The sequence below is a fragment of the Propithecus coquereli genome, unplaced genomic scaffold (genome assembly GCF_000956105.1).
Source record: "Propithecus coquereli isolate 6110/MARCELLA unplaced genomic scaffold, Pcoq_1.0 Scaffold108, whole genome shotgun sequence".
Classification (NCBI taxonomy): Eukaryota; Metazoa; Chordata; class Mammalia; order Primates; family Indriidae; genus Propithecus; species Propithecus coquereli.
In genome coordinates this window covers 2633392-2660679 of record NW_012134747.1, presented here as the reverse complement: position 1 = coordinate 2660679, position 27288 = coordinate 2633392, and the positions used below count along the sequence as shown (strand labels likewise).

Sequence of the window (27288 nt, the reverse complement as noted above, 5' to 3'; positions counted from 1 at the left end):
CCCCCTGCTCCCGAGCGCACGGCACGGCTCGCTGTTCCCGCACCCGGAGAGCATGGGGAAGCTGGTGGCGCTGACCCTGCTGGGGGCCAGCCTGGCCTTAATCGGGGAGAGGTTCCTGGCGCTTAGGTGAGTGGCATCTTGATGAGGTCGTCCTCGCTGCTTTTTCCCTCCTCCTCACGTTAGTCAGCGGCCGCCTGGTACCACTGCCTTTCTAATGGGCAGGAATGAGCAGCTTTGGAGCCTCATTCTTCAGTCCCATCCAGAAAACTATCCCTTGACAATCGCTTATCTCGAAAGTGAGCTGACGGCTCCCCTTTCCTAAAACAGTCAGGCGGAAATGCCCTCGTTTATTTTTTGGCGACTTTGCGGGGTCGTCCTACACGTTCTGCTTCCGAAGAAACAAAGTCCATTGGAAGTGCTGGACTCGGAGGAGAGGATCCGGCTACCAGCGGTGCAAGGCTGACTGAGACATGCCCAAGCCGGCCTAAACACTGCGAAGTACTGGGTGTGGACACCCATCCCAGAGGCAGAGAGCTAGCCAGACAGCAGGACAGTGAGCTGAAACCTGCAGGTGGTAACTGGCATGTTGTAGGCACTTGATCTTTCGATGTGGAAGATCCAGTGGTGATAGCCATTCTGGAAATGTCTCAGGAAAAAGTCAGTCCTGGGCTAGAAAGACCCGTTAAGTGCTATACATTCATGAGTGGATCTAAAGCCTCTGCTTGCCTTCAGTTATCTTCGGGTTGTTTTTATTTATTTCTCCGGGCAGAAGCTGATCTCACAGGTTCATGTCTAGAATCTGTTCTTATGCCTTGTGACTTTTGGTAATACCTTATAGCTCAGCTTGAGAGTTTTATTGTTACATTTTTTTCCCCAGTGCAACAAATGAGAAAACCATAAAAATAATAATAAAGTTGATCTAAGGGATATTTTTTTTATAAGTGACTGTAAGGTAAGTCTGAGTATAGAGTCTTCCTGAATATAGCTTAATAAAAATTTACAATTCTCTCTGATAGTTAAAAGAATTTTTCACTGTAGAAACAAGAACACTGTATTGAAAAATAATTTGGCCAATTGTTTAAATTGTGGTCAGTTTAATGAATTTACATATTTGCAAATATTTACATATTTGCAAAGTAAGTCAGCAGAAAATTAAAAAAATAAAACTAAAGCAAAAGTTACGGGGTTTAGCTATGAGAAGACTGTTGAATTTTGGGAAAGCAGTTTGGAAGGAAGGGTTCAAAGGGTAAGACTAGGCAGGATAAAGGGGAGAAAGTGTAGGTTTATAATAGACAACACTTTAGAAAATTGAATAACGCTATTTTGTGTATTTAAATTAATAATATTGTCCAATTACTCATACTATTAAATAGTCTTTTATTTGTGCAGCAAAGTGTTTACTACATATGATTGCATTTTAATCTTTCAGCAATAACTGAGTGAGGTCAGCTGAGACAGATATATTACCCACATAATGTTTACATTATATAAAGAAACAAATGAATGGAGGTGGCCACTTTCTTGTTATGTCATTCATAAATTATGATAAAGGGAATTAACCAATGTGAAGGTGATTAAAGGCCACATTTAGACATAGATTTTGAAGGCTGTGCCTCGACCTTTAGGGTTGGTTTTTATCTTTTACAGAGAAAGAATGAATGCTTCTCGAGAAGTGGAGTCAGTAGAACCCCAGAACTGCCATCTTATTGAGGGACTCGGTATGTATATCACAGTGATATCCCAGTACCAAGAGGCGCCGCACAATTCCTTAGTTGCTATCATCCTCACTGAGCCCTGCCCACTCACTCGGTTACCTGTTACTCCTTAGACACTCCCAGTGGGGTTTCTGACCCATCAACTCTATCCAACCTACCCCATCCAAGGTCTCCAGGGGTCTCCTACATGCCAAAATTGGTGGCTTTTCTCAGTCCATTTCCTTACTGACATCTCTCCATCATTTAACGAATGTCATTGACTACACCTTAGCCATTCCCTTGCTGAATTCTTCTCCTTTCCCTTCTGTGATGTTTCACTCTCCTCCCTCCTTCTGTTACCTGCCTTTCTTATTTTTTTCTTTCTTCTTCCTTTCTTCTCTTCCTTTCCTTGGAGGCATTCCCAGCTTCAAGGGTTATTTCCTTCAAAATTTATCTGCAAGTACCAAGAGTTGTGATTTAGCCCCTACCTTCAAGAACCACATAGCCTAGCAAGATAGCTTTTAAAAAATTCATATAAATTCCACAGCCTGATCCCTAACCTCTCAAACTGCAGGCCTTCTTTTTTAGTCACTTAAAGGTTAGCTGCACCTCAAAGGAAAGCTACTTTGGTTTCTGCCGTTCCCCCTCATTCTCCTGCTCACAACCAGCTCTTCTTCTAGACTTCTGCCGTGTATGATATCCCCATTCTCAAGAGACTCAGTTCAGAATCCAGGAACCATTTGTTTGCCCCTTGTCCCTGCTGCTTCCACGTGAGACCTGTTGCCATCGGTCCCCTCTGTGCCGCAACACGGGGCTGATCTCGCTGACCAGTTACTGTCACAACTTCTCATTTGGGCTCCAAGTTCTTCCTGACATTGCTACTAGGAAAAAAAAATTCAGGCGACATTTTGTCCCCTGTTTTGGGAAAGTGTTCTTTCACTTTCTCACCTTTGTGTATGAAATTCTCTCCACTGATCCTTCCATCTCTGCTTACTGAAATCAGCTGCAAATTCGTCTCCTTCCTCCCAATTCTCACAGCACTCAAAGTCTGATTCACTTATGACACCTACCACATGCCTTATTTTATAGCTAGCAGTGTTCTCTTTTTCACTATCAGATTGTAAACTCCCTCGGGGCAAGGACTGTGACTTAGTTATTAGAATGTGACAGGATAGTTTATTTTGTGATAGGAATTTGTTTTTTATTTTTCTTGCTATATTAAAAAAAAGAAACAGAAAAAGAGTCCTTTTGCTTTTTCTTTTCTGCCCTTTTTCCCCCTTCTCAGCTTCTAAAAAAAAGAAAAAAACGTAACCTAGTCTTAGAGATGGCTTGTGCTGGCAGCAGGAAAGCAGAAGGAACCTAACTTTTATTTTTAAAACACGAGCTCCTACAAGGCATTCTGATGGAGAAGGGATAAGAATACGAGTGTTTCTTTGACTAAAGGGGCCCTGACAGCATTCTGAGGAGGAGCAAAACTTCAGAAGAAATAGCTACAAAGAATCTTCCAGAAGGCTGGACCCTGTGTCCCAGCCTAAGCAAAGACGTTATGTCCATGCATGACACGGAAGTGGCAGAACTGTCTACATGAAAGGAATCACATAGCCTTGGCACTAATTCAGGGATGAATGAAGGCCAGATGGCCTTGCCAAAACATTCTGCCTGTTTTAAACCCACCCCCTAGAATCACTGCACAGCCCTAACAGAGAGACCCACTAATGACTCAAACTAAATTTCCCATCAACTTAGTTGAGTGAGGGATCAGGGTCAGATTTAATTTGATTTGAAAAATAAGAAAATGTGACATTCACTCATTTGTTTACTGTTTTATGGAACAATATTCATACTTACTACACATATATCTCTCAAAAGATATGAGCCTGCCAATTAGTTTAGAGGGACAATTAGACTAGATGATGGCTAAGGTCACGTCCGACTCTTGAATTGTATCATGCAACTAGATTTGAGAAGCTAAAACTAGAGTTAATATTAAGTCATAGTTCAATATTCTGATTATGCAAATATTTTGCAGAGAATGACTTAAATAGTTGCTGGCTGGGAGCAGAAGGAAAAAAAATGTCATGTCTAATGGCAGGGGACATATTATGTTTGGAGAACTTAACAAGTTAGAATGATCATGGGTCATTTGTTAGTAGGACAATACTGATATATATCTTAAAAAAAAGCTGCCTTATTAAAGGCCTGGGGTCTGTGAGCACACTGTTGAGTCCATCGTTAACAGCAACATCATCCTCATAACTGATCTGTAAAGGGGATGCTGCTATTTGTGCTTTGCAGATTAGGTAATCGACACATGGAAGAATTAAGTTCCTTGCCCAATGGTCCAGAACTAGAGGGTGATGGGCTTAGATTATGAACCAGAGTGGTTTTCTTCTATGCCTTTGTACTCTCTGTTGTGTAACACTACCTTTCTTATCTTTTGACAACACAGTTTATTGTGAAAGTGCCAGGAAGGAATTATGGCAGCAAAAAACAGAAAATATGAGATACAAACAGGTGAAATATTGCTAAATACAGGCTAATCAAAACAAAGCAGACTAGGTATTTACATAAAGATAACTACTAAGATAATACTCCTAAGACTCCACTAGTCAATGAGTAGATGGCTTTATGAAGACATGAAAAGCCATTGAGGATTTTAGGCTGTAACAGAGCTGGAAAAAAGTTCTCATTTGTGTTTTTTTCAAGACCCAGACTTTTGAGGTTGATTTTATGGATGGAAGAAACTCTTTGTTTTGTTTGTTTTGCTTCCCAGGTATTTTTTCTGAGAAAAAAACATTGAAATGTGAAATATGTCTCCCTCTAGAAATCGTATCTCATAGATCTGTTTGTATTAAGTAATCTTTTTTCCAAGGCTTTGAGGGTCAAGGATTGTTTTAACCAGGAAGTTATCTGGCTGTCCTTGGAATTTAATCAAAACTGCACTTGAAATATGAATAGCTTTATTGGGCCTTTCACTGGGCAGGATTATCAAGCAGGCATCCTGTGTTTCCGGTCCCTTCCCAGCTTCCCTTCTCTCCCTCTCCCTTCTGTAGCCTCTCGTGGCTCCAAGATTTGCTTCTGCTCCATAGCAGCTTCCGTTTGTTTTCTTAGCTGGTTGTCAGGAACTTCTCTCCAAGATGTGAAATGATAATGATAAAATTAACTGATATTAATGTTTGGCATGTCCCTTTATCAGAGTGCCTGTAGGGGCTGATGGAAGAAATGAAGAAAGGATTGAAGAAATGAAGTTATGCCAAGTAATAGTAGGGTTGACAGGCTGCAAAGCAGTGAGCACCAATTCATAAGACTGATTTTAGACTTAGCAGCAGGTTTTTAATGATAGTTGTGCTCAGGCTAATGAGTGTTTTAGAAAGACTCAGAGGAGGGTGTCCCAGGGCTCTTGCTCCCACAGGTGCCACCGTTGTTGAGATGCCCTAGGCCCATCATGCGGGTGGCATAGGCAAGGGTAAGGAGGGGTAGAAATATTGTGCAGTCTTGCGTGAGAATTATTTTCCACTTCTGTGTGCAAAGCACCAGCTTTCCCATGCTCTGGGTGGAGCCAGTTAATAAACACAGGCACAGTATCTCTGCAAAATGCCCACTCTGTTGTAGGTGAGTTATTGAGGTAGTTTATGCTGTCATAGGAGGTATATAAAATGCTGTTTGGAAGAGAAAAGGAGCCAAACCAGAGAGCACACAACTCAAGATATCTTGGATTGAGAAGTTAACACTCACTTGTCAATAGTTTAACCTCAAAACAAGACAAAGTTCAAAAAACTAGAAGTGTTTATTTATTGACTCAATTTATTAAGAGCTTCTCCAGAGAAAAGGCAGGTGTTATGTTGGGTGCAAGGGATACAACACTGAATATAACCCAGTCCTTGTTCCCAGGAAGCTTCTTGTCTATTAGGAAATGAACAAGTGAGCAGAGGGGTACAGCCCAGTGCGAAAAATGTCCTGGTGGAGGTATTCGCAGGTGACGATATTAGTACATAAAATGGATGAGTTTGGGTAGAGTGAGGGGGTGGCCCCCAAGCTCATTCCAAGGGCTGTGACATTGGCCAAGTGGAGGTGAGGGTGGGTGGGAAAAGTCTGAGTGTGCCAAGAAAGGGAAAACAACGTGTGCACAGGCATGCAAGTAAATGAGTCTGGCACAATTCACAGACTACTTAACAGCACAGTAGTAAGTGCCACACCCCAGCTGGAATGTAGAGTGGAGGGTGAGAGCCCAAGAACTGAGACTGGGGCCAAGGCGTGGGAGGTTCTGGATCTAGACCAAAGAGCTTAGGATTTATACTGCCAGCCCTAGTGGACCTCTGAAAGGTGTTAAGCAGAGGAGTGACAAGGTCAGCTTTACAATTAAAAAAAAAATGACTGTCAACAATGCAGAGAGTGGTTGTAGAATAGTAAAGCTGACCTATTGGGAAGCTATTGTAGAAACCTGGGAGGAAGTTCTAAAGCTTGAATGACTGACTGGTGATCAACTGGATTTAGAAATTAAGGAAAAAGGGAGGCATCAAAGATAACTCCAAGGTTTCTGCTTTGGATACTTGGGGAATAGAAGCACCATCCATAGAAATAGAAATATAGAAAATGAACTGGATTCAAGGGAGAAATGTCCAGGTCCGTTTGGGACCTATTGAATATGAGAAATGAAAAAGCCAGGTCGAATGCCAAATGTACAGGTGAATAGAGAGATCTGGAACTGGGGAGAAAGATTTGGGCTTGATTTAAAGCTTGGAGAGTCAAAAGCATGCGGGTGAAAGATGACGCCACCTGCCATGATCCACTGGAGTGGACCGTGCAGGTGAGATGGATGCTCTGCCCTGAGAAAGAGCCAAGGACAGACAGACCCTGGAGAATACCCACAGTTAGAGGTGGGGAGGAGGTTAAGGTAAAAGGAAACCAAGAAAGGATGTGCAGAGGGGCAGGAAAAACAGCAGAATGTCACCAACCTGTATTCAATGTGCTTTTTTAAGTTGTTTTATTCAATTTGCTGGATTCTCCCAATGTCTATATCACTCAGGTAGAAATGTCCATCAAGGTACCATGTATAGGTCAATCTTCATTAACTGGAAAGCTTAGGAAATGGAAAGTTCTGGTTACTTGAATTTTTCCATGACTAGGTGAGGATTACTTTCAACCTTCTGTACAGTGAAGACAACGAAATCTTTCTCTGTTCTCTAGTTTTCAATGCCTATTGCTCACCGTATTATTGATTCAAATTTGCATTTTCTTTGGCTTTGTTCCACTTTTCCTTTTCATATTCTAACCTGTCCTCCCCCAATTGCCTTTTGACACCCTCGTAACCTGCCACCCCGGATAACCATTTCCCCACATGTTCCAATTACTGTGACTGTGTAACAAGCCACCCCAAAACTTAGCAACTTAAAACAATAATTATTTTGCTCATGAATTTTCAATTTTGGCATGGTGCAGTGGAGACAATTCACCCTGTTCCACCTGCATTAGTGAGGGCAACTCAGAGGCTCGGCTCTGGAGTCATCTGCGGCTGCTCTGGCATCTCTCTCCACCTTGTCCGGTCTCTCTGTAGTCTCTTCTCTGTAGCTTTACAGTCACCAGACTTCTTACATTTGGGTTCAGGGATTCCAAAGTGCACGCCTTGAGAGAGCTAGAGATGGTGAGAGAAAGAGAGAGAAAGTGGGGAGAGAGCGCGAAAGCGAGCATGCGCCAGTGACAGCCATGGCTATGACTTAATCTTGGCTGTCATGTGTCATTACATTCATCTCATTCCATTGTCAAGGCAGTGACAAAGTTCCACCTAGGCTCCAGAGGAGAGAATATAGACCTTACCTTGTTTTTTTTTTTTTTTTTTTTTTTTTGAGACAGTCTTGCTCTGTCACCCTGGGTAGAGTGCAGTGGTGTCATCATAGTTCACTACAACCTCAAACTCCTGGGCTCAAGTGTTCCTCTTGCCTTTGCCTCCCAAGTAGCTGGGACTACAGGTGCACACCACCACGTGTGTGCCCAGCTAATTTTTCTATTTTTAGTAGAGATGGGGTTTCACTCTTGCTCAGCCTGGTCTCAAACTTGTGAGCTCAAGGGATCTTCCCACCTTGGCCTCCCAGAGTACTAGGATTACAGGCGTGAGCCACTGTGCCTGGCCAAGACCATTCCTGTTGATGGGAGAGTGTGAACATCACATTTTAAGAGCACATGATTCTCTCTCACATGTGGCTCTCTCTTGCTACCTGAAGCCATGATAGCCTCTTTTTCATCCTGTTTTCAGTCAAAACTTACTTATTATATGTCTCTTTACATAGGAAAATGCTCAAAACCAGCTCTCAAGGAGAAAGAGAGCTAACCAAACTCACATTCATTTATAATCAATAGTTCATCCTAAGACCTAATGTTTTTATAACAACTACCCAGTAATTTCCCAATAAGATTGTACAGTGATAGATTTTTTTAGGCCTCAAGACCAAATTGGAAGAGAAGGAATGCTTGGCAGAGATGCCTATAAGAGACGTTCACAATTCGGACTTTTCAAATGTTATCCAAATGTTGAGCAGCATACTATGGGGAATCAAGCTGAATCTCTCAGGACATGCCCTGGAAATTGTTACTTAAAGAATAAATGTAGGATATGAGTTTATTTCCTAGTTATTTGCCTTTTTTCTCTTGAAAATGGAGTTCTAAAAAAAGAATTTAGTATTTGAGGAGTTTGACTCAGGTTTTATTGTAGAGTAGCATACCTGTGGGATTCCTGAAAGTTAATATAGTTTCTCAAGTTAATGATTGAAAACCTCAGCGTAGTTTCCAAAAGAAGTTCAAAGTTTGGACCGTGATATTTACTTTTTGAAGCCTTCATACATGCATTTTTCTGATTCTACACTTCTTTTGCAGAAAATGGCTCTGAAGATATTGATATACTTCCTAGTGGGCTGGCTTTTATCTCCAGTGTGAGTATTTTCCATGCTGCTCTGATGCTCACATCAATAGCTGTATAGACAGTGCATTAATGTTGTTGGCTAGAGCTGCCAGATGGATCCCTACCCTTTCATTCCCCTTCTGGGTAAACCAGTTGATGAACAAAGCCAAAACAGGATTCCGAAGGGCTAATTAGAACACCACAGGCATGCCCAGCTTTGATTGCACCATAGCGGGCAGCTCCCTGTGGGCAGTTGCACGCTCAGTAGGGTTTCAATAAATGTGTATTGATTTTCATTCGATTCCTAGGCTAGTCTCCAGATCCATCCTGTTGCTGTCCATCCCCATCTTGCTCTATTTGACTGGGCCTCAGCTTCTGGTAGTCATCTTCTCACTAACTTTTACTCCTCTCGCCATGCCTTCCTGTGTGTGGAACTCCATAAATGTTTGTGGATCGAATGTTAAACCATGTTACTTGATTCAGAAACCTGGGTATTTTCCATCTTAGTTCCCTGTCATTCCTTCCAAGTCTTTCAAAGAGAAGTAGAGAAAAGCCTGCATTTTATTCCCAATACCACCTTCACAGGTTTGGGATAATCAGGAAGCTATGCTAAAGACAAAATTTCAATAAAAAAAATGTATATTTATGAGAAGTTGAAAATTGTCATGTATTTGTTAAATCAGTGCACCTTGAAACAGGGATTAAGATTTTGAAAAGGTAGATTTACCACATTTTCTATGTGAATTCTGATTGCTGGAATTGCGTGTCTAATTTTCTATTTTTGCCAATAAAATGCCACCTAAGGACATGAATTTTGAATCTAAATATTTTTGGCCAAAAAAGGGGCATATATAATAATCATAGCCTGATTTTCTAAATTCTTAAGTATGCACAGTAGAGTACAGTGAGGCTGTCATTTGAATTTTAAACTGCTACTGGTGCTGGTTCTGGTGCTGGTCTGTATGGGAGTTTTATTTCTTTATTTTTCCTCCAAAATCAAGTATAAAGCAAAATGGTCTAGAAAAGCTTTTTCTTTGTTGACTTACATTTTCTGTTGTCAATTTAGATTCTCAATGTTATGCCAAATAGACCACTAAACATAATTATTCTATAACTAGGAGATCTCTTTGCTGTTATCAAACAATATTTGTCCTTCCTATAGTAGTATGCTTTTTAAAAATTTTCCCTGGAACTAAAAGTTCTGAATCATTGCTATACAGAAAGTACATATTTTTTATTACAAAAAATTTTATGAGAAAATGCTAACATGAAATTCTAAATTATAGAACTCTTTGTAAATGAACAAACAACTCATAGGCTAAGGATTCTGTTCTTTGCTTATTTCTAATCTTTCTGCACTGTAATAAATTCAAGACCTTGTTCACCTTGGTTTCTCCTATCACCCTCACTTGCTATCCTAGAAGATGTTTGGAAGCTGATGATTTAGAGAGTAATTCAGTGCAATAGATATCTCTAGTTTATTTAAAGGTGCAAATCAGGGTGTTTTCTTCCTTGCTTTGGAACTTGGTACATGCTTCTCTTTGCCTCAAAGATTACTCCCTTCTTCACTGTTTGCCAGCTAACTCCTATTTCACTGTGCAGCCTCATTATGGTGATGCTTTATTTCCTCAGGAGAGTGTTCCCTAGCTATGTCTTGTGGGGTGAGGTGGCTCTTCAATGGTCCCCAACATCCCCTGGGCTTACGCTATTATAGACCATACAGTACTGATGTGCTTGCTTGTTGTATTATCACTGGCCTTCAAGATCCTTGAAGCTTGGACTTTGGAGCATGCATTGCCATGCTCGGCACCTAACATACTACCTATGCAGGTGCTTGAGTACTTACTGAATGCATGTGCTGGTGGATGAGGACAGTGGAAGAATTCAATGACTGTCCTATATACCTGTAGTCTGTTGGGAAAAATAAGATGCCTCCAGGTGGCTTTCACCACTTTCACTGGGGAGCGGTATCAAAAGAATTGCTTGCAATTCACTAGCACACAATAGATTTGCTGCCACAAATTCCTACCTGACTGCCTTGAACAGAAAACCAGGTGAGTGTGAGGCCATTTATCAGAAATGTTTCATCCTTTGTCACACTACATCTAGGTCAAGTTTGTTTGCAGTGCCCCATCCTTACCTCTCTATCAGATTATTCCATTTCTGGGCCATCCAGTCTTTCTACTCCTTAACATGCCCCCACATGCCCCCACACTACCAAGGTACTTGCTGTAATGTTCTGCAGTGAGCTGCCTTCCTGAGCAATATTCTTTGCTTTCAGACCTTTGATTATGATGTGGCAGAAAGAGGCTGAACAATTAATGATCTGGGTGATTTTAACAAATCACTTCTTTAGTCCTCATTTCCCTCATGTGAAAGGGAAGGTGTGGGCTTAGATGCTACTGATATGCATAATTTTTCCAGTGCCATTATTCTCTGAGCCACTGAGCTTGGTAACAAATTGGCTATGGGGGAAATGGTGGACTTGAAGACTGAATTTCATGGTCTGGCATTGGGGAGGATAGTGATGCCCTTAACTAAGAAGAATAAATATAAATGAAAGGAAGGATTTGAGGGGAGAATATTGACTTTGGTTTTGACTAGTTGATTTTGAGCTGCCTTTTAGGAAAAAGTTGGGAATGTAAGCTAGAACTCCAAGGAAATGTTACCGGTAAATGTGCACATTTGAAAGTCCTTGGTATAGAGGAAATACCAGAAAACTTATGAATAAGATCTTCAAAGAAAGAGTATGGAGCAAGAAGGGAGGAGCAAGGGATGAGGACAGAAGGAGGAAGCAATCCAAGAGGCAGGAAGAGAAGCAGGACTTCCAGCTAGAAACTCTACTTCTGACTTTTTGACAAGAAAGAAGGAGGTATAGCGTCAAATGCCACAGAGAAGCAGATAAGGAAAGTAGAAAGGTTATCAAAATAAAGTAATTTGGAAACCAACAATATCACCTTTACAGGGGTGTTAGCTGTAGACACATAGGAATAGAATACTGATTCCAGGGAATTGAGAATTGGAGCAATTAGAATCAGGCAACAAAATTAAGTGATGTTTCTAAGAATTTTTTTTTACTTTTAGGAAATTTGATAGTTAAGAGAAGAGAGCTAAATGCACATATATATATAGGGGCAATAAAATTAGGAGATTTGTTTCAAGGAAGGAGAAACTTGAGCAATTTTTGAGGCCAAAGAAGGGACCGTTGGTGAAAAATGAGTGAAAAGCAAGAGAAAAAGGGTGTAATTTCTAAAGACAGACCTGGGGAATAGGGAACCAAGAAAGCAGGTGAGGGAGTTAACCTAAGAACAGAAGAGGGATCCTCCTTCCTTGAGGAAAGAGGGATAAAGAAAGAGAATAAATAAAGCAGAATAAGAATTACTGAGGCAGAAAGGAGAGAATCAGGGAAATTCATGTTAAGTGACATGGTCTTTTCAGAGAAGTAGGAGATAAAGTCACCCATTCAGACTAAAGAGAAAGAAGATACGGGTTCTGGAAGATAATGAAATAAATTTAGAACAGATACTTGGAGAAATCCAATAGATTGCCTGTTAGAATGAACAATACTCAATGTCTGGCTGAAGTTGGGATGATGACTTTGTAGTGGAGTTTTTCAACTTGAATTTAGACTCACCTTATATGAGAGCTAGACCAGGGTAGAGAATCTGATGAAGACGCAAAGGGTGGTAAGGATAGAATGGAGGTCTGGAAGCAGAAGTTTGTGGCTAGGGGCATGCCAATCCCTCCTGCAGGTGTGCTGACTTAAAGAGAATGGAAGAAGGAACAGCGCCTTCTCTGATGGGCTTCAGTAATGCCAGTTGACTGGGGGAAACCTAGTTTTCTCTCGGTGTTGTCTAGTTTTCCCCCAGTCAACACTGGTGCATTAGATTTGGGCACTGCAGGACTGTTCTAGGAAAAGATTGAAGGTGTAGGTTAGGGTTGTTCAGAAAAGGTTGACTAACCCAAGGAGGGGGGCAGTGGAAGGGCCAAGAATGGTATTATTATAAGTGCATACATGTGTGTGCACATGTGTGTGTAAGAAAGGGCAGAGAGAGGGAGAGAGAAAGAGAAGGTGGATTAGGAAGGATAAAATTTGAATTGGCTATAAATGGAAATAAGGGTACAGGAGAAGATCTAAAGTTGTTGACATTGATATATATCAGAGTGATAGGGGATGGACATGGGGAGGAAGTGGACTGTTTTGTGATTGGTTTAGAATAAACCAACCCCAAGGTTTGACACAGTGAACTTGGATGCGGCAAAAGCTCAATGCATTCAGTGTACCTATTGTTGGTTGATAAACACCTGGTCCTACTAATAGAAGGGGACACCATTCGAGTTACTGAAATAAACTTTTTGCAATATTTAGAGGAAAGCATTCATGTCAGACTATTCAGACATGCCTATAGAAATGAAATAGGTCAAAAGTAGTCAACTTTATAACTGGCACCCCATGTTAATTCTTAGCTGATTCTACAATTTGCCACTATATAATATAATCAACGTAGGGATGGGAGCAATAAAATTAAACCATGCACCCATTCTATCTGCTTTCAGGAAAATTAATTACAGAATATCAGGACTGGAAAGAATCTTACAACCACACATTTTAACTTCCTCACTTTATAAATGAGAAATGTGAGGCTCAGGCAGGCCAAGGAATTCACACACAGTAATGCAGCCTAGTCTCTTCCATTATAATTTTTGGCTTAACTCCTCCTCTTTAAATTAAAAGTTCTTCCTTATCTTTAATATGTTTCTTCCATATTCACGGCCAATGCCTTACATGGCATTGGTAACCTCCCAGATCAGATAATGGCCCCAGATCAGATAATGGCAACAGCTGACAGAATGAAAAATCCCAAAAATCAAAAGGAAATTTAGAACTTTGAACATTTCTGTTTAGCTTTGAGATTTTAGCTTCTGTATGAAAGTGTTGTTTTGATATGTATACATGTGCATACTTATTCTCTATTTTTTAAGGGATTAAAATATCCAGGCCTTCCAGACTTTGCACCAGATGAGTCAGGAAAAATCTTCTTGATGGATCTGAATGAGCAAAACCCAAGGGCACAAGCACTAAAAATCAGTGATGGATTTGACGAAGAATTATTTAATCCACATGGGATCAGTATTTTCATCGACAAAGGTAAAGCCTGAATGCTTTAAGGATAAGGGGGAAATAAAAACCATTCATCCCCAACTAAGCAATAGTTATATTAAAGGAAGAGGGAAGATGCTATTTTATCATAAAGATGTATATTTGTGACATGCTAAATGTGTATAAAAACATTTTAAAGGTCACATCAAAGAAAGAAGACTAGTAATTTCAGGTCTACGTGGTCTCCTTCTATGCCTCCTATCCACTTTTCTTCTTATTTGACTGTCACAACCTGTTTGAATACTGTTCTCAGAAGTCTGAGATATAAACTGAGGGTCCTTTGAAAACAACTGTGTGACATTAAAAAACATAACATAGAAAATAGATAAATTAGACTCATTAAAAATAAAAGTTTTTATGCTTCAAAAGACACCATTAAGAAAGTGAAAAACAACCCAAAGAATGAGAGAGGTATACAAATGGCCAATAAGCACATGAAAAGATGTTCAACACCCTTAGTCATTAGGAAAATGCAAATCAAGACCAGAATGAGATATCACTTAATATCCACTAGGATGGCAAAAATTAAAAAAATAAATAAATAACAGACAGTAAGGAGGTTGAGAAATTGGAATGCTCATACTTTATTGGTGGGATTGTGAAATGACGTAGCCACTTTGGAAGGCATTTTGGCAGTTCCTCAAAATGTTAAACATAGTTACCATATGATCCAACAACTCTACATGTATATTCAAGAGAATTGAAAACATCCACATAAAAACTTGTAACAAATGTTTATAGCAGGATTATTTGTAATACCTAAATGGTGATAATAATCCAAATACCCATCAACTGATAAATATATAAACAAAATGTGATGTATTTATACAATGGAATGTTATTTGGCAAGAAAATGGAATGAAATACTGGTGCATGCTACAACATGGATGAGCTTTGTATATATTATATTAGGTGAAAGAATTCAGTCACTAAAGGCCACATATTGTATTCCATTTATAGGAAGTATCCAGAATAGACAAATTCATAAACAGAAAGTAGATTAATGGTTGGCAGGGGTCAGGGTGTGTGGGAAATGAAGAACGACAGCTAATAGGTAGGTGATTTCTTTTTGGGTGATGAAAATGTTCTGGAACTAGATAGTGATTATGGTTGCATAACTCTGTGAGTATACTAAAACCCACTGAATTGTACATTTTAAAACTTTGAACTAATGATGTGTGAATTTTATCTCAAAAAAGATATTATAAAATATTGTATAGTTATTAATACATTGTGTTTTTTATTGTAACTATTTTTGCTTTATTCAGTCATCTTTTAAAGAAATTAACAATTTAAAAAGTGTTTATATTAATCATATATTTACTATTTTTAGCAGTTCTTCATTCCCTTGTGTAGGTCCAAACTTGTGTCTGGTATCATATCACTTCTATCTGAAGAACTTCCTTTAATATCTATTATAGCATAGGTTTTGCTGGCAGTGAATTTTCTCATTATTTGTTTGTATGAAAAAGACTTTCACCAATGTTATTTTAGACTTGTCTATAGTTCACAATTTCAAACAAATTTAATTTTTAAATGTTGTGGGTCTCTACAGCACCAAGAAAAATAAGAACAGTGAAACCTCACTAATAGTAACTACATGAAAGGAAGGCCAAATTGAAGTGTTGAAATTCAGAATTTTTAAAGAAACGTTGTTTTAATTTTTCCAGATACACAGTGGGATTATAATATGTTGTTAAGTATAAGTTTGCTGAGAATGGTTTTAATGACTAAAAAAGATTGATTAATAATTATTTCTATACACTTATCCAGCAGATCTTTGTTCAGTTCCTTTAGTCTATACCAACACAGATTTATTCATTTTTAAATACATGAGTACCTTTAAAAATGCTTGAATATTCTTCTATTAAGTAGGTTAAATATTCCTCTGAACTCTTATCTATGCTTTTTATTTACTTAGCAAGCCCTGCTTTAACAGATAATTGTAACTAACAATTTTTCATTGGTTTACAGTTTGCAAAGCATTTTCATATACAGTGTCTTTATTTCTCAGAATAAAAACCTGAGCACTTCTCCTCTCCCTGACCCGTTCAGTCAACTCATTATAATATTTTGTTGAATTTACCTCTCAAATATCTCTCCAATCTCAAATATCCTGGGATAGCAAGCTCCTTCTCATCTTCAGATCCAAGCTTAACTGTCACTCTTCACTCTATGAAGGTGTCTCCCCACTTGAATACTTTTTTGTTTTTAGTTTATTTACTAATTTTTCCTCCTTGTTTTCCTTCCTAGAATATAATCAGCATAAAAGCATATGTGACTCGTTCATTGCTGGATTCCCAAAGCCTAGAACAGTGTCTGATGCATACTATGTACTCTATGAATACGTGTTAAATGAATGAATGAATGAACCCTATACGACAGTCAGAGTGGAGAGTACTACTCAATTTTACAGGTGGATGCAATGAAGTTTAGAGAGATGCAGTGAAGTGTGACTTCGTTTGTGTCGTTAGTAAATGGCTGAGCCAGAACTGGAACCCAGGCGGTTTCATTTCTAATCCTGTGTCTTTACTAGGGTGTGATTAGGGCTCTAGGTGCTGTTGAGATAACTCAAAAGCTACTATGTTTTTGCCTGACACTGTACCGGACATAAGATGCTTCACTGGAAAAGGTATAAGTGATCAGATTTACCTGGAGCTATTTGCTTACATGGGATACTATTAGACGTGGGGGTGGAGGTATGTTTGGGTTTTAGCTTTTTTTTTTTTTTTTGAGATGGGACCAGTTTATAGATTAACCCTCAGTCATATAATAAGGCTTCCAGAAGTTGAGTATATTATGATTGACAGCTTATTTATTAGTCATCTCCCTTATTTATATATTTAATTCCTCAGGTAAAAATATTACACATAGAAATAGGGATGGAATGAGGAGATAGAGAACAAAAGTATTCTCACTAAGCATATCTTATATGGCAGGAGGGGTTTAGGAGAGGCACTAGAAGAAGTAACACCAGGACAGCACATATGATTATGTCCCACAAAAGAGTGTCTGGTTAAAGGTCTGTGTTGGAGCTGAAATCCAACCCATGTTCTGTTTGCCAAGCCCTGGGCCCTGGAACAGAATTGGGTCAGACCAGAAGAAAGATTCATTTGTGAGGAAGCACCTTTCCTTAATTTTCATAAAAGTGCCCAATGTGTTTCAGAGGCCCTGGATATAAACTTTACATATCAGAGGTTGGGCTTGTTCAATTGCACACTTGGAAACTACATCCAGAAAAGAAGTAGGGAAGATGAATACAGAATAAGTCACTCATACGGTGGGAAGATGGGGCCAGACCCTTTAAGGCTCAGAGAGGCCAAATTACTACCCTCAATCCTGCTCACAGCACTTCACTTTCCAATATGAAATGGGGAGGTGAACATTCTGGAGGTTGGTAATACCTGGAATTAGCTAGTTTGTTTTCTGTTGCATTTCTATTTACATTTCTTATCCACTGAGTTCACTAAATGTTGTTACTGCAACCTTGGGTGGTTGACGTGTATCAGAAGTTCATTCTCTGGCTGAGAAATGTTGCTTATTTTAAGGTGTTTACACCGCTCTGACATTTCTTGAGCTCCTGTTGCACTGTAGACCATTACCACACACACACAAATTCTCAGCAAAGTTTTGTTTTTTTGCACTCACTTCTCTTGTTGAAAAGCTTTCCAGGGAAACCACATGCATGCTTACGCACCATTACATCCCATAGCTTCCTGTTGGAGAGGGCATGCGGATGAGGCTGAACAGAACATTGTGAAACATCTGTGCTTGGCTCTGCAGCTTGGTGGTGGTGAGATCGCTGATGAATGATTCACCTTCTGAGCTGCCACTTCTTCAATAAAATCGGGAGTCTGGCATTTGACTCACCTATCAGGTGGACTATGGGGGTCAAATGCAAGATATATGAGAAGAAAATCCTTGGCAGTGAGTGACCAAGTTTTAAAACAAGTCTAGTGTCGGTCGGTTGCAATAGAAGTAAACTTCTTGAAAATTGTTCCTTTTTTCCATTTAGACTATACTGTGTATCTTTATGTTGTGAATCATCCCCACATGAAGTCCACTGTGGAGATATTTAAATTTGAGGAACAAGAACGTTCTCTCACATACCTGAAAACTATAAAACACGAACTTTTAACAAGGTATGGAATTAAAGTATGACTTACTTCTATTTATTTTGCACCCTTGCTGTGTGCTTTGTTTTCTTTGGTTCAGCAGGCATTTTAAACTTTTGTTTTGTAGCAATTTTTCTAAAGCTTTCTAAAGATACCCATGGTGACGCTGCCCAGCACCTCACTAGAAATTGCTGTATTCAGTGTTGAATATCTCTGTATTTTTCAACTCGTTGAAAAGCATTTTAATCCTATAAAGGTGCTCAATTAGATTCTCAGCTCTAATTCCATCCTCTTTACCACAGCAACTCAATGCCTACTATTGGGTTCTCTTTAAACACCTACATACACCCTTTTCTAGTTGTCCCGGTAGGTTATGTTCTGTGAGCCTCACCCACTGTGTGTTACAACCAACCTCCAGATGGGCCATTTGTTTGTTCAATCAGAGCTTTAGAGTGGAATTTTTTAAAAGCCCTTGAGTGCTTACAAAAATTACATTTTTAAAGCATTGAGTATGTACTAGGCACTATGCCAAAATGCTTAATTTAACTTAATTCTCACAGCAGCCTTTGGAAATAGGCATGAGTAAACTGAGTCTTAAGTTTTTGGCTAGGTAACTTGCCCAAGTCACACAATTCATAAGTTGCAGAACCAGGCTGTAAACCTAGGTCCATCTGAATTCAAAGCTGTGCTCTCAATTGCAGTGAAGAACATCTTTCTTATTGAGATTAGAAAAATAAAAAGTTTTTCAGTGTGTAGGCTGCCTGTTTAAAGGCTGTGGCAAACAATGAAGAATTTGTCTTTTATAAAATGGGCTCTACACTAAAACACTGGTTCTAAAATAGTAGACTGTTCTGTGGGAGAGAAAAATAGGAAAAGAAAATTAAGTTCATCTCTTCTCCTTTGCTCTCTTTCTTAACATCATATATGATTGCTCCCCATAGAATTTGGGGGCACCAAATGCAGAGGACTGAAGAAGTAAGAGAAGTTGAAGTTGTTGGACTCCTCCCATAACATATTGTGTGGGGTTCTGAGGCTGTAGTGGAGAACAGGACTTCCATGGGGTTGCTGGGAAACTGTGGATAAGTCACTTAATCTGCACCTCAATTTCCTCAGCAAAGTGGGAATTCTCTCTTTGGCCTGACTTACTTAACTAGTGGATTGTGAGTATCAAATGCATTAGCATATGACCACACAGGAAGAGTTTCCCAGAAAGCACAGCCCAAGGGAAAACCTAGTATGTGACCACTTTATTAGGAAGTATAGTCCCAGGAAGCAGAAGTGAGAGACCAGCCTGAGGTGAGGAAGGGTGAATGTTATGGATTGAATTGTGTCCCCTCAAAAAGATATGCTGAAATCCCAACCCCCAATTCCTCCAGAACGTGAGATTACTTGGAAATAGGGTTGTTGCAGATGTCATTAGTTAAGATGAAGTCATACTGGAATAGGACGCACCCTTAATCCAATATGATTGACGTCATTATAAGAAGACAGATACACAGTGAGACTGCCATGTGAAGATGGATACTGACATTAGAGTGATATGTCTATAAGCCAAGGAATGCCTGGGACTACCAAAAGCTGGAAGAGCTGAGGAAAGATCCAGAGAACCTTCAGAGGGAGCGTGGCCCTGCCAACAACTTGATTTTAGACTCCTAGCCTCCAGAACTATGAGACAATAAATTTCTGTTGTTTTAGGCCACCCAGTTTGTGGTATTTTGTTATGGCAGCCTAGGAGACTCACAAAGGGGGAAAAGCCATACCAAATGCCTTATTAAACCAGCCATTGCTAAGTGCAACGGACAACTCGAAATGATGAGATTATCTTCCAGTAAGCAACATAAGCCTCATTTCAGGACAATCTGGCCAAGATAAGAAAGGGAGAAGAGTTTATCTGCTAGCCCCATCTGCCATCAGTCAAAGCTTTGCCTCAAGAGGCCTTAAGTCCCCCACATTTTTGGTGATGTGTGTACAAGTCAAGTCTGGTGGTGTTTTGTGCCTTCACATCAACATGGAAGTCTGGAAGTGGGAGGCAAAAGTCCTACAGCAGGCATGAGGTAAGGCCCTGCTTGGCTGCACCTGTGGAAAGTATGTTAGACCTCAGCTGAACTGGCTGACGTACGTAGTAGCAGCTAGAACAAGGTAGGTATGGCTGTAAGAATCTAAAAGGAGATCAAGAGATGCCTTGATATACGCATTGAGTAAGCACTTACCAGGGGCATAATGAAGTGCCGAGGAAGAAAAATTGTGAGGGAATTTAACTTAATGTATGATGTCAGGGAATACTTTTTGTCGGAAGAAACTCCTAAGCGGATGAGTAGCTCAGATGTATAATGACCTTGGGAAAAATCATTATATGTTAAAACCTCAAAGTATTTCCTAAGTCATCCAAATTTTCCTTTCCTGAAAGTTAATCTAAAAATGTTTAATCCTTTTTTTTTTTTTTTTACATTTTTTCAAGTCCTTTTTTTTATTTTTTCATTTCAAAAACAGAAAAGCCTTTATTTTCTTACTGGTTGTAAGAGTAAGACTTGCTCTCCATCTACAAATGTTAGTGGTGTTGAAGAACATAAGAAAGACTATCACCCATAATCCCATCTACTCAGAGAAAATATAAAGATCAAGATAGACTGGGTTATGCTACAATAACAGAAAAGAAAACCTCCATCATCTTAGTGGCTCAAAACCACAAAGGTTCATTGTGGTTTGGTTTGGTTTTCTCACTCATGCTGTGTATTTATTGTAGGTGATTCAGAGATTCAGTTTCATATTATCCTCATTTAGGGCCCTAGGAGAACCACGGTCTCTGTCATCAGAAAAGTTGCTTGTTACTATGGAAACGTGAGGGAACCATGGTTGAGCAAGCACTGGCTCTTAAAGTCTTCAGGAGCCACACACCTTACTTCATGTCACTGGCCAAAGTCATGTGGCTGTGGCTAACTTCAAGGGGATGGGGGAAGTCTGATTCCTGAAGAATGAAAACCATAGCCATCAGTGAACTGCACCGTAACTGCCACCGATGGCCATTATCAATGTTTACACGTCAACAGATTTTGGAGTTTGAGGTTTTTGTGTGTATTTATTTCTTTTTACTGACTTCTGTGGAAGGGAAAGTAAGAAAATAACAAATGGCTAAAGAAAACCCATCAAGGCAATGCAAAATCATGACTGTGGAATTCTTTAATCCACATTAGTTCATGTATACTTTATCGAATTGATGCACTCACTTGTCTATGTACAGATTAGTGATTTTGACAACAATCAGGATATTTAAATACCTTGTGGGTCTCTCTCTCTCTCTTTTTGACTTCAGTGTGAATGACATTGTGGTTCTTGGACCAGAACAATTCTATGCCACCAGAGATCACTATTTTACCACCTTCTTCTTGATACTTTTTGAGATGATTTTGGATCTTCAGTGGAGTTCCGTTCTCTTCTACAGCCCAAGAGGGGTCAAAGTGGTGGCTGAAGGATTTAGTTCTGCCAATGGAATCACAGTCTCACCAGACCAGAAGTAAGCTCTTTTATACATTTTTCTATCCTTTGCCCTTGACACTTCGATGGACTCCTTCTCTTAAGAGGTGTTTACTTCCTTGGGCTTAAATAGTCAATGTATGTGTAGAAGGATCAGGTGTGGGCCAGGGTGATCTTAAATCATTTGTCCTCTTGGACTTCAGGTTCCTCCCAGTAAATGGAGAATTTGGACTCAAGGATATAAGTTCCTTGTTCCAAATTTTTACATGACTCTAGAAACACTTTCCTAACAAACTAAAAAGGAGGATAAATGTGCAGTACCTCTGCCCCTTGTGAGGCTAGAAGGTATTTAACCACTTTACTAAGTTCAGTTACTCAAAGACTCCTATGAGAGAGGGAAGTCTACCTTAGATTGGGCACAGCGATTGTGTAAGTTTCAGACTTACTGATTTACGACAGCAGACTATTCAATGAGAAAACACTATTTAAGGCAGCATGAAATGTTATGAAAAATACTTCATAACAGCGTCATGGTATAAGTGTTTAAAATTTGAAGGTTTTTAAAAAAGAGAAGTACCTTGAATATTAAAATACAAATTTGAGATAGTGAATAGAGATGATCCCTGTGGAAAACAACTCTAAGTGTCCTTCATCTTTTCAAAAATTATTGTGATTGCACTTTACGGTCATCTGGCACTTCTTCTTATGCACCAATTGTTAGAAGTATACACTCTTCTGGCCTTATAAGAGGTCCATTTACCTCCATTCAATTTAAGGAAAAGAATCGTGACTCTAAAGTAATAAGACTAAACCTATATGTCATCTAGAAACACCAATTTCATTATAGTCATAGCTCACATTCAAAACCTGTTTAAGGCACATCAAGGGTATTAAAAGTACCACTCAATCATCTTCTTTTACTGTGGTTTAGAAAGGGATTACAGTGGTATTTTGAACTAGTGTGACTTTTTGTACCTCTTCTCCAAAACAAAAGTTGAGTGTTAGCTCTCATTACCACTTGCTTAAATGTAAATGTTATTTACTTCAAAGGTATGTCTATGTGTCTGATGTGGCAGCTAAAAAGATTCACATAATGGAAAAACATGACAACTGGGATTTAACTCAGCTGAAGGTACAAGTTCCCTGGCGGGTCCACACAACATGGCCTCTTATGTCAGGGCCCGTGCTTGACCCAGGAATGTGCTCCCTGAATGAGAGAAATATGGCTATTTGAGAGCAATGCGGGTGAGATTGTGCTTGTACTCCAAGTCCCCTAAAGATAACAATTTCCAGTACCATACGGAGCTGGTGGGAGGGGAAGAATAGGGAAAAAAGAGAATAATGGTTGAGACAATGTCTTCACTATTCCCTCTTTGTTGCAAGGTAATACCGTTGAGCACCTTTTCGGATAACTTAACTGTCGATCCCGCCACGGGGGATATTTGGGCAGGATGCCATCCTAATGCCATAAAGCTGTTCTTCTATAACCCTGAGGATCCTCCAGGATCAGAAGTAAGTTCCTAGACGTCTCTGAGTTCATAGGCAAAGCTACCAGAATGTACAATTTGTCAGGGTGACTTGGGAGAATTTAAGCGGGTCCCATTTAATGTTGCAGAACTGAACAAATTCTACATAAGAGAAAAGCTTTGGGCAGGTATGGAGATATGGTTCACTAACCCTTTCAGGCCACCAGGTGTCAATTTAATATCAATGCCTGACAACATGTCCTGTCCCTGCAAGGGCTGTATTTGCTATCGGTAGTAATGGAAAAACATGAGCTTGATTACTCATATTGACCCAGATTGTGATATATTTCCAGTCAGGAGGTAGACTCTCAGTAGGTTGTGCAGTTAGGCAAAGAGAGTTGTGTATGGAACCATCTTCTTTCACACTAGCCAACATGAAGCTCAAATAAAAGGGTTTAAATGACTGTCATTTCAAAACGAAATGAGTTTTTCCCTGCAGGTTGTAACATATATGATGGCATTGAAGAATGTCTTACTTTATAGATGTTGTTTTTGTTATTTTAAAAGTATCTCTTCAAAGACAGTAGCATAAGCCATTGAATTTTCTATGGCATTAAAAACGATAGCATACAGCATTGAATTTTCTATGGCATTAAGTTTAAGAATTAAAAAAACTCAAATAAATTTAAACATAGCTATAAATTCTTGGGACACATACTCCGAGATTTATTAATAACAATTTATTGAGCACGTATAATGTGCCAGACATTGTTCTAATGCTTAGGATATATCAGAAAACAAAACACGTAAAGATCCCTTCTCTTAGGGAGGGGAAACAATGAACAATAAGCATAAGAAATAAGCAAATTACATGGTAAGTTTGTAGGTGGCAAATTCTATAGCAAGTACATCAGAGAAAAGGGGATCAGGATTTCTGCAGGAGGATGGGCAGGTTTTATTATTAAATACAGAGATCAGGGTAGCCTCATTGAAAGGGTGCAGTTTGAAGAAAGATAGAATGTTTGAATCCAGATCTGGGGAGCTGGGAAGCTCTGATTCAAATTCTAATCCAGGCCTGGCATGGTGGCTTATGCCTGTAATCCCAGCACTTTGGGAGACCAAAGCAGGAGGATTGCTTGAGGCCAGGAGTTCAAGACAAGCCTGGACAATATAGCAAGACCCCACCTCTACAAGCATTTTTAAAACATTAGCTGGGCATGGTGGTATACCCCTGTAGTCCCAGCTACTTGGAGGGCTGAGGCAAGAGGATCCCTTGTGCCCAGGAGGTCGAGGTTGCAGTGAGCTGTGATTGTGACACTGCACTCCAGCCTGAGCCACAGAGATCTTGTCTCAAAAAAAAAAAAAAAAAAAAAAGAAACAAAAAATTCTAACCTACTAATTGGCCCACTGGGTAAATTAGAAAATACAAGCTATTTCTACTTCAAATATTGCTATACTTCAGTTAAAAAATATAAGATATTTCTCTTTTATTAACATATTAGTCATGGCTTCTTAAAAAAGAACACCAGGAAATATAAAAAGAAACAATGCTATAGCTTGAGCTGAGAACCTGAAGACTCCTTACCCTAAACTAGCAAGCTATTCTTGCCTCACACACATGGCCCTAGAAGTCATAGGTATAATGTTCCTACAAAAGCCCAACCATAATGTCTGCTTGAAAGGAATGGAAATATGATCCATAGGATGATGGGAAAATTGTTTAGGATCTTTTTTATATATGTACTTTCAAGTTTAATCATTTGTTTATTTTAGATAAAACTTCTTTCTTCACAATTATTGATACCTTTTTTTTTTCTGTTCACTCTCCTGTTTTCTACACGAGATCCAAGCTTGAGTATTTTTGTGTAAGAAACCTGAGAGGAAGTTGTAGAATCTCCCTTAAGATAAAAAAAGAAAAGAATAAACTCTATTCTAATAAGAGATGCCAATATAGACTTGTGAGTCATGAATTTCTGATTGTTTTGCTTTCATTCTCATCGTAGTCTGTTTGAGTGAACTTCCTTCAGGCTATTAGGAAACCTGAGTGCTCAAATATTTACTGATCAGCAAAGTTAAGTGTGTTAATCCTGGGGATTAGTAACAGCACCAGTCAGTGATGTGCCAGATGGAATTCTAAAGTAGCATGGCTTCTTTACACTTCAGAGACACTCTGCAGCGGTGGGAGGGCTCCAGCTGTGACACTGCTGGCTACCACTTGGCTACCCGGGTGTCCCCTCATCATTTTGTCCCATGTTTCTCTCCCCACGCTATAGGCTCAAAGGCAAAACTCTTGCCACTGAGGGAGGACCACCGACCACATTAAATAAGAGCCCCAACTGGGTCTTACCTCCTTCTTTAGGGGACGCCCAAACTGTCAACATTGTACCAGCCATGTATTGAGGAATAACCAGTTCACTCTGGTGCATGTCATTAGGACATTAGCACTTTCATCAGAAGGACATTTTATTGAAGATATACAGATTTTTAGCTTACTGGTTTCTGAAAAATAGATTCATCCTGGGATATTTTGGAAGGAAAGCATCAGTAGATAGCTGTTTGCTCACATAGTGTACTAATGAGTGGTCTTTTCTTGACAGGTACTCCGCATCCAGAATATTTTCTCTGAGAATCCCAGAGTGAGCACCGTGTATGCTAATAATGGCTCCGTGCTTCAGGGCACCTCTGTGGCTTCTACGTACCGTGGGAAAATTCTCATAGGCACCGTATTTCACAAAACTCTGCACTGTGAGCTCTAGACTCCAGATGTTCCAAAAAGTCTGCATGTTTGGTAAAAGTAAACTAGTAATTGTGTGACAAGTGTAACTGTAAGTAAATAATAAACACCAACAAAAGTGTGTGTGTCTTTTCTTATGGATAGAAATAAAGAAGTAGAGAGAGGTTACCTAATATTCACCAAATTGCTAGCACCCCCAGTATTCTTTCTACAATAACATGTGTGGGCTGTGGCCAGTGAGGTGTCCAGCTCACCTAGAGGCCCTCAGTAACTGTGTAGCCAAGTACCTTTTACAGCTGTGATGTTCTGGGTCTTCTGCCGTCTAGACCAGGAAAAAAGGTAATGTTCAAATATTTACAATTCGTATGCTCTTCCCCCAATTGCTATGGGCACAAACTACTAATCAAGTGGCCCTTCCTGCAGATAAAAGCAAGAATTGGCATCGTGAGACTGTGCAAAGCCCTCTTTGAACTTGCATTCTCCCATTGTACAGACACACAGGAAAACAGGTTCCGGGAAATCTGACAAAGACGGGCCTCACTGGCTAACTTAGGGCAGGGCAGAGCTTATCCGTTCATCTGTGATAGGTCTTTATTTGTACTGATACCAGTAGCTAAAGTAGAGTCAGCCCTTCGTATCCGTGGGCTCTGCATCTGTGGATTCGACTAACCAAAGATCAAAAATATTAAAAAAAAAAATGGATGGTTGTATCTGAACTGAACATGTTCAGATGTTTTTCTTGTCATTATTCCCTAAACAATACAGTGTAACTACTATTTACATGGTAGTTACATTGTATTAGGTATTATAACTAATCCAGAGATTATTTAAGCTATGCAGGAGGATTGCGTAGGTTATATGCAAATATTACACCAATTTATATAAGGGACTTTGGCATCTGTGGATTTCGGTATCCACTGGAGGTCCTGGAACCAATTCCCCAAAGAGGACAGTTGTCCCTGCTGAGGGACAACTGTATTGCTAAACTACTTGCCTCTGAACCGCTTTGGAGCAATTGTCTCTGCTTTCAGCTTGCTCTTCTGGTTAATTCAATAAACACTTAGGAAGCAACCTCCAAGAAACGTGGTCCTAAAGAATCTAAATGAATAACATGGTTCTAGCCTAAAGTCCTGTCTTAAAGACCAACCCAACCTTAGTTTGATCAGAGTGAGTAGCAGCGTCCCTTTCTTGGTCAAAAACCAGGACAACCTTTAGCAAACCATTAATGGGAACCAGTGCACCCAAGCACCCCTCTTCCCTTTTTGTGACTTATTGTGGAGTGGTTGGTTGATTTTTTTTTTTTTTTCTCTTTTGGAGACAGGAAGATGGGAAGATGGGGCAGTCTCTTTATGTCCTAAAGAAGAGTGTCCAGTTAGATGTAAGTTTTGCTGAAAAGTTTTGTCACTGGGTAAAATTCTACTTTTACTTCATGAAACACTGTGTGATTCAGACAGTGAGACTTTGTAGTTTTCCTGGCTTCAAGGGAGAATGGCCCAGTAGATGGTTAGAGTCAATGATCAGATCTCAGTTTCAAAAGCCTAGCCATCAGGGGGACATAGAAAAAAAATAGAAATGAAAGGCTTATATACAGTACAGTCAGTTTCAAAGAATATTATAAACTTTTTTTTTTTTTTGGTCCCTAACCCTCACACTCCTAGATTAGATAAAATTCACTAGACTAGGCAAGAATAAAGAGAGAGATGAAAATACCAAGAGAACTTAGATGCTGGTGGGTTCCCAAGAATTGACCTTGCT

The 27288-nt window shown here is 39.6% G+C and overlaps 1 protein-coding gene across 1 annotated transcript; it reads left to right on the top strand.

The window, feature by feature from the left end:
• Nucleotides 1–25654, top strand: PON3 (paraoxonase 3). Its single transcript, XM_012647752.1, has 9 exons — nucleotides 1–126; nucleotides 1648–1718; nucleotides 8562–8617; nucleotides 13570–13735; nucleotides 17763–17889; nucleotides 21173–21373; nucleotides 22384–22465; nucleotides 22717–22845; nucleotides 25397–25654. The coding sequence occupies exons 1-9, from the start codon at nucleotides 53–55 to the stop codon at nucleotides 25553–25555; spliced, it is 1065 nt and encodes a 354-aa protein (XP_012503206.1). The 5' UTR covers nucleotides 1–52; the 3' UTR covers nucleotides 25556–25654.
• Nucleotides 25655–27288: the final 1634 nt, after the last annotated feature.